The 16,342-nt window shown below is 44.8% G+C and overlaps 1 protein-coding gene across 1 annotated transcript; it reads right to left on the minus strand.

Annotated features, from left to right (window-relative positions):
- Positions 1-452: 452 nt before the first annotated feature.
- On the minus strand, positions 453-12,908 carry znf296 (zinc finger protein 296). The gene is made up of 3 exons (XM_017308405.1): positions 12,556-12,908; positions 9,194-9,547; positions 453-4,650 (listed from the first exon to the last, which is right to left on the minus strand). Exons 1-3 carry the CDS (start codon positions 12,605-12,607, stop codon positions 2,987-2,989), a joined length of 2,070 nt encoding a protein of 689 aa, XP_017163894.1. The 5' UTR covers positions 12,608-12,908; the 3' UTR covers positions 453-2,986.
- Between the last annotated feature and the right edge of the window lie 3,434 nt (positions 12,909-16,342).

Raw genomic sequence — 16,342 nt, forward strand, 5'->3', positions numbered from 1 at the left:
TGGCAGCGTCAGGCTGTGGGGACGCTTTCCTTCACTGAGGACATAGATGCTTGATAAAAGTATAAAAAGATAGATGGAGATAAATACAAGACAATGTTCAAAGAAATTCTGCTAAATGTTTGATACTGGGACAAAGGTTCAAAAAATAAATCCAGCGCCACAACAGAAAGGCTTAGATCGCAACATATTCATGTGCTGGAATGTCCTAGCCAAAGTCTACACCCAAACTCAACTGAGAAGGTAAATTGGTGGATCAGATGCTCTCAAAGTTGATTTCTACTCACTTTTGACATTTTTAATTCTTGAACACTTATTTTACTTCTAGTTACGATTATACAGTTAAAATACTACGGTCTGTAACGAACTGTGGAAATTTTAAGGAGTAGTGGTTCAACAAATGACTACAAAAAATATAAAAAATAAATAAACAAATTAGAGACCCAACAAGAGAATATATTTAACCTCAATTCTTTATTGAGGTTTTGTCATGAAGGCAATAACAAAATTACATCCTTTTACACAGACAGTCACTTTTGGGCATAAAAAGAAAGGAGTCAGCCATGCTGGGGGAAAGTGAGTAACATGTAACAGGAGCAGGCAGGTATCCACAACAAGAACAGCAAGAAAATATGTACAACAACATCCCTGAACAGTTACACTGCGATCATTCATTAATCATTTTTTTAAACAAAATGCACAAACGTTTTTAATGACCTGAATGTGTTCAGAGGTCAAGAGATTGACGGAAAAAAATAGAGTAGACAAATTCATTGAGGTTTTACTGTCAAAATAAGCTGATTTTAAAGGTTGTCTTTAGATCAACTTAGATTTAAAAGTGGTCACAAATAATAAACACAAACTCAACATATTGATTATGACTATTGATGCTAATTTCCACACCCTCACACCCCTAAGTGCTCGCTTGGTGGGCTCACGTTTCCCAGCAGCGAAACAAAAACGACCCGCCAACATGCAGCAGCCATAAATTAGGAAGAATTCAAAGGCAGACAACAGAAATTACGAAACATGCACGAGTTTCACGCGGCCGCCCGGCACTTTTAACCAATGTAAACAACGAAAGAGAGAAATTACCATCACAACAGTACAGAAGGGGGAAATGATACACACCCGTTTCATATGTATGTAAAAATTGCTGGCTTTTTTTTTATATATGCATAGAAACTAATCTTACAAAACATCAGCAGACGAGACTTTAAAGTCTCTGTATTCACATTTATAAAAAATAGAAAAACAGACAAAAAGGTTCCATGTGCAGTGGAGGTTTAAAAAAAAAAATGAAGTCCACACATCCTGGTGAAATACCAAGATTTTAAGATTCTAAAAATGATTATTATTTTCTTGCCAGAAAATAAACAGCTGAGATAAAGTGAAAATGTATGATAAATAAGCTGCAATAAACTGGATGCATTAGTGTCACACCTGACACTAAATATAGAGATCGACTGTAACTGAAGTTCAGCTGGTCAAGCAGAAGTTTCATGACATCCTTCAGCTGAAGTCACAGTTTTCAGATCTGATTATACAAATGTATCAGTCAGGAGAAGGGCACAAATACAATCTGGAATCTATCCAAAACTATTCACGACAATTGGCGGGGGGCCTGTGGGTTACGGTAATCATTTTGACTGGAAATAAGTTATTGGAGTCACAGGTCGAGTCTGACAGAGAAGGAGGCCTTCACTGAATCTGGTCCAGATGCTGCCAGCAACATCAGAAACCTCTGACCTGACTGGGACAATAACCTCACGTTAGCTGGACGAAAAAATCAGTTTTTTCTCCAAACATCCAGTTCTGACCCAAATCTGTGTGTAAGAAAGTGTGATGGGACCACAATGAAAGATTTGGGTCCCGATTCCAAAATGTAGATTTGGCACCAAAACAGCAGCATCACCATGGAGAGACATGATGGTGGGACCATCCTGCTCTGGGGGTTACTCTTCTTCTATGGGCACCAGTCACTTTTTTTTCAGGTGTTTGCTACAATGGTGAAGATGGGTCTTATCATTCATGAGTCGAAAGTCCACTAACACGATTCCACTAGAACAGAAAGCTCGAGTAACGGCTTAGTCAAAGTTCAGAGCTAAAGTAATCTGAGGGGCGTTCATAGCTGTGGAAATGAGATGTCAAATAATTCAGACTGAATGTTGAAACTGAACTAAAATGTGCTTCAAACTTTTAATTTGGGGGTGCACAAACTTATGCAAATAGGCTACTGGGCCTCTTAATTTTTGCAGTTCTCCCTCAAAGACGTCCATTCGTGTTTTGAAATGATTCGTCACAGTCTCATCATTTCTAGGTCACAGAAACTTGGCGTTTCGACAAGGGTGTGTAAACTTTTTTTCTTTTTTCACATCCACTGCAGCATCTATTCACAAAGTCAGGAGCACAGCCTCGCTCGGCCCCATGGGACTTGTAAACATTAAGTGACAAGTGTTGTGACAAGCAAGCGCCTTTAAAAAGTGTGTGACAAACTACAGGCAGACAGTGTTTGGATTCATTTCAGCCCTGCGGCGGCTCCAAAGTCTTTAAAAGGTCTTCTCCACAGAGAACAGCACGGTCTGACCTCTCTATACTCATCAGTGCTCAATAGCATTATATTGCTTTTTTAATTATTTTTTTACACAGTATAATCTCTTCTGATTGGGTTGATGCGTCGCCATCTGTCCAGTGGGTCGCTACAGACGTGAAACATTCTTGTTCTCTTGCATTTTGCGCTGCAGCATGGTGATCAGTTTCCTGTGTTGGTGTGGACTGCGGCAGTGCACTTCCTGTTCACGAGGTATGGTAATCTCCCTGCTGAATGTCACGGACTTGTTTTTCTCTGTGGTCTGAAGAACTGTAGGCACTTAGTTTCAGCCAGCAGCTTTGCAGTCGATTATGAACAACTGCTGGCTGCAGCGGGCCTCGGCAGTTGTTGCGACCTGCTGCTGACAGTAATGCGGCGTCTCCGCGACTTTAACCTGATTCAGTGAGCAGAAGCCAAAGCTAGACCCGCCTCAGCAATGCTTTCATGTGGGAGATCCTCCACTGCTGCTGGACTCCCTCTACCTTCTTCCACCTCCATGTCTCTTTCTGCGTAACCCTGCGCCTTGCTCTCCAGACCCGCCTCATCCTCCTCCATCTTCACCACCCCGACTCCTGCTTCCTCTCCCGCTCTCAAAGCGGCCAAGGTATCCGCGGCGCTGGCCTGCGCGTATGCCCCGACGTTGGCGTGGCTCAGGCCGTGGACCTTCTTCAGGTGTTTCTCCAGGGTGGCGTACACGGTGAAGGGCACGGCGCACAGCTGGCACAGGAAGGAGGCCTTGGCCCCCTGGGCACCGTGGGTCTTCATGTGGCGAGTCAGCTTGGAGCTCTGGGCGCAGGCGTAGTTGCAGAGGCCGCAGCGGTACGGCCGCTCACCCGTGTGGCTTCGGCGGTGCACGGTCAGGTTGCTGCTATTTCTGAACTGCTTACCACAGAACTCACAGGCCTCGTCTTTCTTCTTCTTCCCAGTGGGACCTGGAGTGGAGCTGGCATTCGCGCCGGCGATGGCGGCTCCTGCGGCGCTTCGCCGCTCAAAGTCTCTCTGCCACTCTTGCACGCCAGAGGCCCACTCCTTCTCTCTCTCGACGAGTTCTCCTTGTTCGTTCTCCCACTCTCCAGCCCCCCGCGCTCTCTCGCCCATTTCTGGGCGTTTGGGCGTGCAGTTGCCACTGGCGATGCCACTTTCCCCACTTCCTCCCGTATCTCCGCTCTCTAGGGAACCTTCAGAGGGGCTGGCGCAGGGCGACGCAGGCTGCGGCTCCCCTTGCCCCTCTGCCGCCTCCTCGCCTCCGGCCCTGTGGTTTGGGTAGAGCCTCAGCAGCTCCCTGTCCGGTGGTCTGAGATGGGAGTTCAACAGCATTAGGCCTGAAGCTACAGTCGGGTGCTTGGGGAGGGTCAGATCCAGCTCTTTTCCCATCATCCCTGGCCCCTGAAGTCTGCCCCGGGCCCCCTGCCTCCCAATATCCTCCTCCATCAGAACCGCCTCCACCGACTCGCACCCACTTCCTCCACCTGCAGCCTCCCGGTGGTGGCCCCTGATGTGGCGAGCGAGCTGCCCGCTCTGAGCGAAGGCCTGCCCACACACCCCACAGTGATAGGGCCTGTCGCAGGCGTGAGTCCGGCGGTGGGCAGACAGGGCGCGCAGCGAGTGGAAGTTCTGGTCACACAGCTCGCAGTGAAAATCAGCCTGGAGGGCGCCAGGCTGAGGAAACGTCGACGCTGCCGGTGGAGACGAGGATGGAGACAACACGGGCGCCATGGGGGAGCTGAGGCTCGTGTTGTTCCCCTCAGCGAGTTCCCGGAGTCGCACAGAGAAGTTCATGGCCTGGAGGCTAGCCGAGGTGGCTTGGTTCTGACGCGAGCGCCGCTGGGCGGTGGGCTGAAAGGCGGAGGCGAGAGCCTGGTTCAGGTGGTGCGGGTCCAGAACAGCTGCTGCGGGCTTGTTCTCTTTCAGACCCTCTCTTCCTCCCATGTAGGCGTCGTCATCCTCATCCTCCTGGTAGATGCTGAAGGAGTGCGTGTGCTGGGCGTGTTGGAGCAGCGCCCATGCCGAGCAGAACACGCCGTCACACTGAAAGCAAGTGAAAAAGGCGGGCTCTTCGCATCCTGCAAGAAGAGAGAAACCCAGAGTTAGTGGACGGACGAAACAGTGGAATGTTTATTGAAACATTTGAGCTCCACCCGGGAAGGAAAATTAAAGATTAATGTCCACTTGGGAGCAACTTTACGGAGATGTAAACTGAGCAGTTAATTTCTAAGAAAGTGAATTAGCTGCTCCTTTACAACAATGCAGACGAACATCATGCTTCGTTTTCATAAACTGTTTCCCTTCTGCCTAATTTGGTCTACGTCATTGTAAAAAAAAAAAAAAAACAATACAAGCAGTGTTCATGAACAAAAATTATGATGCATTCAGAACTGAATTAACAAATGTTTAATCCAAATAAATCATCTGACTTAAATATAGAAAGTTTGACACAGAAGCTACCTTACACAAACAAAAATCACAGAACAAGAATAATCTGAAAGTTTAAGGGTTATTGTGGATAGCAAATCTCATTGTAAAAAATTATTCACACATTTTATATCAAGCAGAGTAAACAAAAAGCTCATTTTGAGTCTTAACGTCCTGTCGCAGTCGTGTCACGGCATTTCAACTGGACTTTAACTAGGTCTTCAAAAACATTCGTTATCTCAGTCATTCAGAGGCGGACCTGAAGGTTTGCTTTGGATCTCTGTCCTGGTGAGCCGAATTCAGAGTTTCAATCAGGCAAGTCATTCAAGTCCTCAAGAATCAGAGCAACCCCACCATGTTTCACTGTGAGTAACAGTTTTTCTGAAATACTGTTTCAGTTTTAAACCAAATCTAATGATACACACACCTGAATGTCTCACTTTTGTCTCGTCAGTCCTCAGAATAATTTTCGACTTGGGGATCAGCAAGATGTTATTTTTCATCAGTGATTTCAGCTTGAAACTTTGCCTATAGTACATCGTTTAATATAAAGTCTGGCCTCTTGGAGTAATTTCAGTGGGAGAGCCATTCCTGGGACGATCCACCATTGTTGCATGTTTTCTCCATTAATGAATAATAACCATCCGTGGGGTTCAATGGCGTCACAAAGTCTTAGAAATCACCTGAACTAATAAACATCTATTTCTTTAGCCCTGGGCATGATGCGTTGCTTTTTAAGATCTTTAACCTACTTTATGTCGGGTTCTGGTGAAGTGATTTCTTGAATCTAAAAATGTGATTAATTCTCCATTTTCTAATGTTTTTATTTTATCTGAAACACTCCATGTTGGACTTGTTGTGCATGAAAAGCACTCCATATTTAAAGACCGACTGTGGCTCGTTACGATTTCAGCATCAAAAGTATTAAATCGCTCAAAATTATGTAATTTCTGTATAGTATTAAATGCAACATGATCAAAAATTTTTGTTTTGGTTTGTTTTTTGCTCATTTTATTCTTTAAAATCAAGAGAAATCACCCCCATCTGGAGGAGGAAACTAAATATGGGCCCGCTTTTCAGACTCAGGGAGGTTGCAAAAAAATGATAAATAAAAAAACATGTCATGGCAATGCAACAAAATGCTCATATGTGAAACTCAACCTAAGGTGAGACAGAAGAGTTGAGAATTACTTGGTTTTATCACTACAAACAACCACTTTTAGGCACATTGAAATATTTATCGCAGCCATTTTTAATTGATGAAAGCTGTGCACGAGAACGAGGACGATGCTGAAGCCGAATCTCGAGAGCGGGGCGAAGAAGAACCTCACCTGGACGAAGGAAGGAAAGTGAAAAAGTACATCTGGAAATATTTTTATATAGCTTTGTCTCCTAACTGAGAGCTGCACGCCAATTAAGCTGCAAATTGCTAATTAGCAGAATGCAGAAAACGAACGTTTTATGCAAATCGGGCTCTGACTCAGCCTGCTTGACAAATGAGGCCTTTCTGCATAAATCAGAACTGGCGAGAAGATCCCTAAATTGAAGGGAAAACTGTTTTTTTTTTTTTAAACACTTTTTCTTTGGAGAGGTTCAAAGCAGACTCTGGTATAAGCCTCTTTCATGTTTCTTCAAGTCAAATCCTTCTGTATTTTATTGGAGGATGGGGGGGTGGGGAGGAGATTGAAGATGAAAAAGAGAGCAACTGTTTCGTTTTCTTTCTTTTTTTTTCCCCCTCGTCGCCCTCCCTCTGTCTGGAGATGAGAGGAGCTGCGGTGTTCGTGTCCTTTAACCTAGCCTGAGGAGAAAGCCAGGAGAAGTTGAGATACTCCTTAAAGAGAGAGAGAGAGAAAAAAAATAGGGTGAAGAGCGAGAGGAGGGAAGATAAACAGAGAGATAGGTAGGTCAGGGCTCGGGAGATAAAGAGAGAATGAGATAAAAAAGATTGTAATGCAGCATGGAGGGGGGCAAAAGACACCAGGAAAATGTGTCACCCCTTCGAATTGTACTCTAGACCCATCCTCCAACCTCGACTCCCCCTAAAAAAAAACCCACCAAATCTTTCCCTAAGGGTGAGGGTGAGGAAGAGGAGGTGGTGAGGAAGGTGGGGGGGGGGCGGCTTTTGTCTTGGGGTCCTGGAGAGAAACACAATACCCGGCCGGTTTCGCTTTCCTCCGCTCACTCCTCCTCTTTTTGTAAGGATTCCCATTTGGCCCAGGGTAGCACTTGAATATTAAGCAGAAGCAATAACTACTAATTAAAAATGCAGATTGGCTGGGAGCACTAACGAGCAGCAGGCAGAATCTCTTCTCCCTCGGGAGGCGGAGGAAAGAGAAAAAAAGAGAGAGAGAGGAAGATGAAGAAGAGGAGGAGGAGGGGGGATTGAAAGAGGGCAAAGCGAAAGTGTGCTGAAGATGCGGGGGAAGAAATGGGAAGGCGCAAAAAGAAAAAAAAACAAACAAGGAGAATAAATAAAAAGGAATGAGACAGATGCACGCGGCTGCTCAGTAATCCATCCCCCCGTTTTCTCCTCCATCAGGCTCTGAATGAACAGAGAGCTGCCGTTTGTCGTCTTTTTTTTTTTTTTTGCTCTTTCACTTGCAGTCATTTCAGGAGTCAAACCTCTCCAACGAGGTCACTCCGCACACCCGGCGTTTTAGCTCAAGGTACGAACGTAAAATGTCAAACTCTGAACCAACATGGATAAAAATTTAATCCAAACTTATCTCCTGCATTATGCACAACATGTCATGCTCTTTTTCCTTTTTTTTGACCCCCTCCGCTCCCTCACCGTTGTCCTGCTGGGCTACGCATTGCTGCAAACCCACTCATAGCGAGGTGAACATGTGGACAAACGGAAACACTGCATGCATGCATGCACGCGTCCTCTTGAGCGTTGACACAAAGGAAGGAACTGCCAACGTGTGGCGAGCGTTTAACAAAAAAATACAAAAAGGAAAAAGAGCAATGGGGCGCTCGTACCTTAGATACAAACGTTCATTTCGCAACCTGACACCTCTGACCTTTGCGAGGAAATCCATCAACTCTTATAACCTTTCTTGGTGCCACTTTACCAAAGCTAATAAGTAGTTCATGGATATGTAATTAATTCATATCTAAACCCTTTATAAATCATTAATTACTGTTTATTATGCATCAATTAAGACAGAGGAGGCAACAAAATCTACCATTTTTTGCCAAATGGTGAGTCAAATCTGTTCACCTAAATATTTTATCTAGAGTTGTTATACTAAACACTTCAGACTGACTCGGAAGCACAGTAAGCATTTCTAAACATAATTTTTCAGCACAAAGTCTCCTTTTCACCCTTACTTGGCGCATAATAAACAGTTATTAATGATATATAAACCAATTACAGATTAATCTATGAACTATTAGCCATCTGTAAGGGGAGCCTTTTTGTAAAGTGGTACCTTGTTTTCATCTTGCTACATAAAATTATTCAGATGGATTTTAACAAGGATTCAGGGATTTCTGATCTTCCCCACCGTGACGCTGTATTCGGCCGCAGTCACACGTTTGCTTCGTCTTCGCTAAAGGATGCTGGAGAAGCGTAAAAAAGCAGCATTTAGGGAGGAAAAAGACAGCGGCTGCTGACATATCACACACAGTTTAAGACAGAACAAGAAAAGAGACAAGATGGGATCGTCCTTTTGAAAACAGGCAGAAGAAAAAGGAGGAGGAGGAGGAGGAGGAGGCTCCCAGGAGCTCAGGTGGCTCAGCCTGGGGCTGATCAGTGGGAGACAGCTGAGGAGCTGACGCAACGTCCTCCATTACGGTGTCATGGCGGCCGGCGGGGCCGTTAGACCCACTCTGCTGGCCAAGGCGGAGCATCATGGATGACAGGCAGGAAGAGACATGTTTACCTGGCCACTCTGCCTCAGAGGCCGACAGCCAGGGAGACGGGAAGGAGCTCAGGTGCTTGGCCGGGGCCCCGGGGGACCCGCGGTGCCCTCTGAATGTTCCTGACGCCTATCCTTTCCACGCAATTAGCCCGAGTGTCACTAACTCACGCGGGTGCGCTAATGGCAACGGCTATCTAATGAGCTGGGCTCGAGGGGGAGGAGGAGCAGTTGTTAACTGAATAAAAGGATGACTGGAAAAAAACAAAAAAACAACACAAAAACACAGACTCAGTCGTTAGCAACCTGCCACCTTGTTGTGGGGCCTCACCTGGTTTGCTGAGCTCCGCCTTCACGCTCAGGCAGGACTCGTCCCCCCAGGACCGGCCCCTGGAAGCCCCTCTCCGGAGCTCGATGAAGCCGGGCTGCGGCTCGACGCCGGCGACCCGCTGGCGCCCGGCTCGACCGGCGGGTGACGTGGGAGTGGCCCCGGAGCCCGGGCTCCGTGACACGCAGCCGCCCTGCTTGTGCTGGATGAAGGCCAGGATGTGGGCCAGGGGGAAGGCCTGGCTGCACTGCCCACAGGTCAGGAGGTCATCCTCTGGGGCTTGGACCTGTGGAAGAGGAGGAGGAGGAAGGTGGTGGTCGCCTGGCGGGTCGGCAGCTTCCTCCATATCACAGACATCTGAGGAAGAACAAACAGGAGCAGAGGAATTTAAATTTGAACCTCCAGAGGCCTACGAAAGTATTCACACCTCATTTGATGAAAAAGCAGAATTTTCACAATTGATGAGTGAAAGTAAGATTGCTTCTTGTATTTATATTTATATGCAGGTGTTCTGTGTTGCGTCTTTACCAGCTTTGAACATTAGAATGAAATTTCTGCTCACTTTGTAAAAAATACAATGAAAACTCACTCAAACTCAAACATCAGACTTCAAACCTTAAGCAGTCTCTCCATCCATACTCTGACCAGCTTCCCTGTCCCTCCTGAGGACAAACATCCCCACAGCATGATACACATACCGACACACATACTTTTGCGTCCAAGTCACAAAATGTTGTCCTATTTGCCCAAAGCAGTTTCCTCCACATGTTTTCTGTCCTTTGACTGGACTCAATCTTCCTCCTGGCACCGTTTCCAGATGTCTGGAGCGCTGCAGCTCCTCCAGAGTTACCCAGAGCCTCCGGGCTGCTTGTGCGGACGGCCACGTCTTGATTTTGAGGTGATGCATCGAACGGCGTTCAGCGAGACTTTCAGAACTATGAATCTAGTTCCACAACCTAAATCTGCTTGATCTCTCTCCATGTGGCTCACTGACCATCTTTGTGATCCTGTTTCTTCCAGCAAACCTCTGAGGTTTTCATAGATCAGCTGGATTTATACCCAGATGAAATAATTAAAGAAATCCACACAATGAATTTCTGTTTCAAAGAAAACAAAAGAATACCAAGCGTAATTTTTTCCTTCCTCTTCACAATTGTGCACTATGTGTTGGGGTGTGATGAATACTTCCCTTAAGCAGAGTAAATAACATTCCTTGATTATGATTAAACTTCTAAATGTAATAAAGCCAAATTCAAGCTTTTAAAATTCAACTCTTTTTTTCCCCCTACGCTGAACAGATCATTCCAGACATCTGATAACGTCGGCCTTTAACTCTGGTTTGACATGATGTTTTTATAATTGTATTAGAAACATATACCAACCCCCCAAACCCAACTCATCTGAATCACACCATTTCCTGATTGGCTCCGATTTGCAGGTCATAAAAGAAAACAAACGCCAAACTCCCATCACTTTTGGTCTGGACCCACACACAGCTTGTAACATAAAGCACCTTTTGAACTGCTCCCTCTATCCAGACTCTGACAGAGGGAAGATAATTGGCCCCAAAAAAGTCGAGCTCGGTGCATTTTCATGATTGTAAATCCCCCCCATTAGAAGCATATAAACAGAAAACACTTCACTCTCGTCGTTTGAAGTCTCATCCACTACAAAGCCGGGCGTCTCAATTAACTTCTAAATGAAGTTGGGTTTTAAGTGCTGCACGCAGCCAAGGTTTTGGTGTGCTCCTCTAAATTACAGACAGAGAGCAGCGCTGACCTCAATGGAACAAACAAACAGACCTGCTGATTGAAAGTGCTAGTTTCACTTATAAGCTCAACGAGGCCAATCTGCTCAGCCAACGCTGACCACTTCCTTTAAAAACCAGTTACAGATCTGTGCTCGTTCCGGCTGGGTGCAGCACAAAAGAGCCCAACGGTCCACCCGAGCACAAACCTCCTGTTAATAAAATGACTCGCCCTCTGGTAGAGAGATGACTGAACTAGAAGAAGAAGAAGAAGAAGGTGAATGATTGTGACTGAGGCGTTCACCTTTCACTCAACAGAAAATGTTGCCTTACCAGCCACATGCAGCGGGAGTTTCTCAACAGGAAGTGGATTGCAATAAAAGAGAGAAAAAAAAAGTGACTGAAGGTGTCTGAGATAAGAGACCAGCCACGTCTTTTTTTTTTTTTTTCTTCCTGTGTTCACACCAAGTACTGAGGGAGGAGGGTAACAAGTTGACAAATCTAATGTGGTCCTCCGCTTTGAATACAACCACAGAGCGTCTGTGGACAAAGCTTCAACCAAACCCCCTGAAGAGCTTGAGTAAACTCACACAGCTCAGGTAGAGAGAGAAGGAGGAGGGAGGAAGGAGGAGGTGGGGGGGTCAGGAGTCTGTTGCTCAACACCGGTCATGGGCACACCTGAATCCACCTGCCCAGGCCGGGCAGCCTGTCCGTACAGGACAGGTACAGACAGTACAGTCTGAACTCGGATCTCAGCAGTTGTTACTCAAAAATGTCACCTTTCCTGTTTCAGGCCCGCGCTGTTTGTGCAGACTTGCAAGGCGCGGTTACACGCGCATGCCCGCACTCGTGCGTGCCAGCGCGCGCGCGCACGCACACACACACATTCGCACAACATATACAGGGTTGAGTCAGGGCCTGTGGTCACAGCAGACACGCACCACTGGTCTCCAGTGGAGAACTGTAAAAAAAAAATTATTCTCAGCTCCCCGTCTTCATTTCCTCCCTGTGCTTATAAAAGTAATAATAATGGGAAATAAGTTCACTTTTTGTTGTTGTTTTGCTTTTTATTTCAATTGGGGTTTTTAAATAAAAACGTCAGGAGGACTTGTTTTGAGGAGCCGGTGTATGTGCGTCTTTTTTTTTTTTTAAATTATTATTATTTAAAGAAACCAACCTTTCTAAAAACTGTTTTGATTAATAATCTTGTTCGGACCTGTAGCCTCTGAGCAGAGCCAATAAACCGGTCCTTCCTCTGTGGGAACAGCAGCAACAACACCGACACTCACCAGGACAAACAACGCGGACATTAAAACCGAGCGCTTCTTCAAACATGTCCCTTTAAACTCCAACGCTACACGCTCAAACAACACTTCACCGGCGGCAAATTAAACACAAAACACACTTTCAGGATGTGACCCTCGTGTCTGAGAATTGCCAGCGAATCAATTATCCGTTTAATATTGCTTATTAGTAATTGGATACAAATAAGCGCGTAAGTTTGAACCACGACGAAACACAAGCTGGATATTAATTCGTTTTTACGAAAATATATTTAAAGGAGAATAAAAAGAAATGAAAAAAGAAAAACACTCCAACGTGTTCCCTCCTTGCTTACCTTGAATCGCACTCAGGTGCTGCGGTCGGCTCCCAAGTTTGCGCCTGGACATCGCGACGCCTTGTCGGGCACCTTTCTGGGTCCCAAACCCCCCTAAAAAGCAGAACCCCCCTCCCCGCCCGTCCAGCTGCTCCGGCTCCGATAAGCTGACCGAGACTCCACCGGCGGGGACGAACTGATAAGACTAGCTGACTGGCCTCCGCCTGGACTGGCGCTGAGCGGGTGGAAAGCAGGCAGTAGCGTTCAAGTTCACTCTTCTTCCCCCCGCAGCGAGCGGAGAGGGCAGAAGGGGGCATGGGCGACCGAAAGCACCGCCCGCCCCAGCCGACCCTGACCCCGCCCTCCTCCTGTAAAACTCTCGCCAGTAAATTATTAGATTAAATCACCTTAAATTGTTTATACTTTCAGAACAGTCTTTGTGGTGTTTTCTGAGATTTAACTCTTTTTTTGTTTGTTTGGTTTTTTTTTTTCATTTTTTTTTATACTGATGGTGAGAGCGATGTGATCACCATCACCATCTGGTTCCTCCTCAGCAGCTCAGAGGAACTAACCTCACTGGCTTTCCACAGGTGTCTCTAAACAACCAAACCGGAACCAGCTCACAATTCACTTCTGCTTTTTCCTCTTGACCAGAGGTAGCTCCCTATTCAGCCATCAAAATGGAGAAACACGTTGATGAATATGAATATGATTATAGTTACGGAATGGTCAAAAGAGAAACAGAAAAGGGTGAAATGAGATTTGTCGCCACCTACTGGCGAAAAATAAATCGCACCTCTAAAACCAAGTTTCACCTGGATAAATTAGATAACCGAAAAGTTAGCTTCTTCATCAAGTATTTTATATATAACAAATAATGATATAGATTAATTTGGCACAGAGCAAAATACTTAAAATACTTATATTTTTTCCATTTTTAGGATGATCACTTAAAGTTAATGAAAATCCAGAATCAAGTTTCTTAGAAAATTACATAACAAAACGAGCTTATTTTGACCTACTGACAAGTAAGCCGATATTTTGAAAGTGACATGCAATCAATACTTATTGCTGAGGCTCCTTTTGCATGAACTGCAGCATCAATGCAGTGTGTCATGTAGTCGATCAGCCGTTGGTTCTGGTTTGTAATTGAAACTAAAATTAGCATCTTCATGAAGATCATGAGCAGATGGAAGCACAAAGTGCTGTGACTTGGTCTTTCTGAAGCAAGGCGGACCAACACCAGCGGGTATCGTTCTCCTCAAATCATCTGATTGTGGAAACTTCACTCTGGACTCTAAACAACTTCAGTTTTTTTGCCAATCCACTCAAGAATCACTGGACCTCAATTTTCAAATGAAATGCAAATTCTATTTTCATCTTGACGGAGGACTTTGAACCACCAAGCAGTAGAACCGCTTTGGTGTCTTACCCGACCCTTACCCCAGGTAAGACTCTTCTGACGTCTCCAGGTCAGGAATGACTCACTGCAAGGAATGTGACAGTTGTCATGGATGCGACTGTGGAAGGCTGCGCTTCAGGCTCCGACTCCAACCAAAGATCACGCCATGAGAATCTCCTCCAAACTCTTGAATGGGCTTTTTTTTCTCTCACAATCGTCTCAAGAAAAAGGTACACTGCTCCTGTACCTTTTTCTGTCACTTTTTCCTTCCACTAAACCTTCCTTTAAAATACTTAAATGCAGCAGTTTGTAAATAAACAATGTCTTTGGCAATTTTTGTGCTTTCCAGAAATTGAGATGACTACAGTAACTTTATCTAGATGAGTAAATTAATTTAGATGCACCTGTAAATAAAACTCAACCATCAATTTCTACATTTGTCAGGCTGCTGCTGCAACAACCAGAGGAAAATATAAAGAAATAAAGGGGAGAAATGTAATTTTCTTGCATATGTAACTGTGATGGCCAAATTCATGGCCACACTCTGAAGACAGAAATCGGTAACTTTTATGCACAATTTATTTTTTCATTCCAACACAACACCACTTTAGTTTCAGTAAAGCTTTAATTGATTTGGATACATTTGTTCTTTTTGTTAGCACGCACATTTAGTTAACGTGTATTTATATCAGCTTAAGTTTAATTTGTTCGCTTGTGACTGACCTTTTGTTTGTGTTTTGCCGGTACTTACCTGCATTGGAGTGGCCAGACAAAAGATGGGGGCCAGGGCTCAGCAGGCTTAAATGCTGATTGGACTACGCCACTAGTTCCTGCTGGCAGGGGAAATTTGTAGTTTCTTTGTTTAGATAAGTTTTGTATTTAAGAAAATTTTTGTATTTAAACTTTAATATTTTTGATTTTCATTTTGTGAGTCTTTAGTTTAGCCAAACTTAGCTGTACTGTTATTTGTTTTTGTGTTTGTAATTGTATTCTGTTTAGTTACCCCTATTGTGTCTTAATTGGTCTGATCAGCCAGTATACAGGTCCTTCTCAAAAAATTAGCATGTTGTGATAAAGTTAATTATTTTTCATAATGTAATGATAAAAATTAAACTGTCATATATTTTAGATTCATTGCACACCAACTGAAATATTTCAGGTCCTTTATTGTTTTAATACTGATGATTCTGGCATACAGCTCATGAAAACCCAAAATGCCTCTCTAAAAAAATTAACATATTTTATCCGACCAATAAAAGAAATGTGTTTTAATACCAAATAAGTCAACCTTCAAATAATTATGTTCAGTTATGCACTCAATACTTGGTCAGGAATCCTTTTGCAGCTTTCAATGCGGCATGGAGACAATCAGCCTGTGGCTCTGCTGAGGTGTTATGGAGCCCAGGATGCTTTGATGGCCTTAAGCTCATCCAGAGTTTTGGGTTTTACGTCTCTCAACTTTCTCTTCACAATATCCCACAGATTCTCTATGGGCTTCAGGTCAGGAGAGTTGGCAGGCCAATTGAGCACAGTAATACCATGGTCAGTAGTACCAGTGGTTTTGGCAGGTTGTGCTGAAAAATTAAATCTTCATCTCCATAAAGCTTTTCAGCAGATGGAAGCACGAGATGCTCCAAAATCTCCTGATAGCTGCTGCATTGATCCTGCCCTTGATAAAACACAGTGGACCAACACCAGCAGCTGACACGGCTCCCCAGACCATCACTGACTGTGGGTACTTGACACTGGACTACTGGCCTTTTGGCATTTCCTTCTCCCCAGTCTTCCTCCAGACTCTGGCACCTTGATTTCCGAATGACATGCAAAATTTGCTTTCATCCAAAAAAAGTACTTTGGACCACTGAGCAACAGTCCAGTGCTGCTTCTCTGTAGCCCAGGTCAGGCGCTTCTGCTGCCGTTTCTGGTTCAACAGTGGCTTAACCTTTGACCTGGGGAATGCGGCACCTGTAGCCCATTTCCTGCACACGCCTGTGCACGGTGGCTCTGGATGTTTCTACTCCAGACTCAGTCCACTGCTTCCCCCAAGGTCTGGAATCGGCCCTTCTCAACAATCTTCCTCATGGTCCGGTCACCTCTTCTCATTGTGCAGCGTTTTCTGCCACACTTTTTCCTTCCCACTGAGGTGCCTTCTGCAAACAGTCTATTTGTTCAGAAATTTCTTTCTGTGTCTCACCCTCTTGCTTGAGGGTGTCAATGATGACCTTCTGGACATCTGTCAGGTCGGCTGTCTTACCCATGATTGCGGTTTTGAGTTATGAACCAGGCTGGGAGTTTTTAAATCTTTTGCAGGTGTTTAAAGTTACTTTGTTGATTCAGATGATGAGGTTAACTGCTCGTTCAGAGAACCTTTCCATGATATGCTAATTTTTTGAGACAGGGATTTTG

The sequence above is a fragment of the Poecilia reticulata genome, linkage group LG13 (assembly GCF_000633615.1).
Source record: "Poecilia reticulata strain Guanapo linkage group LG13, Guppy_female_1.0+MT, whole genome shotgun sequence".
Classification (NCBI taxonomy): domain Eukaryota; kingdom Metazoa; phylum Chordata; class Actinopteri; order Cyprinodontiformes; family Poeciliidae; genus Poecilia; species Poecilia reticulata.

Excerpts from the sequence above, each read along its gene's own strand:
- znf296 (XM_017308405.1), bottom strand. The coding sequence starts at position 12,607 with ATGTCCAGGCGCAAACTTGGGAGCCGACCGCAGCACCTGAGTGCGATT. Across the intron at positions 9,548-12,555 it reads GCACCTGAGTGCGATTCAAG|ATGTCTGTGATATGGAGGAA; the intron begins GTAAGCAAGGAG and ends GTTCTTCCTCAG. Across the intron at positions 4,651-9,193 it reads GGCGGAGCTCAGCAAACCAG|GATGCGAAGAGCCCGCCTTT; the intron begins GTGAGGCCCCAC and ends CTCTTCTTGCAG.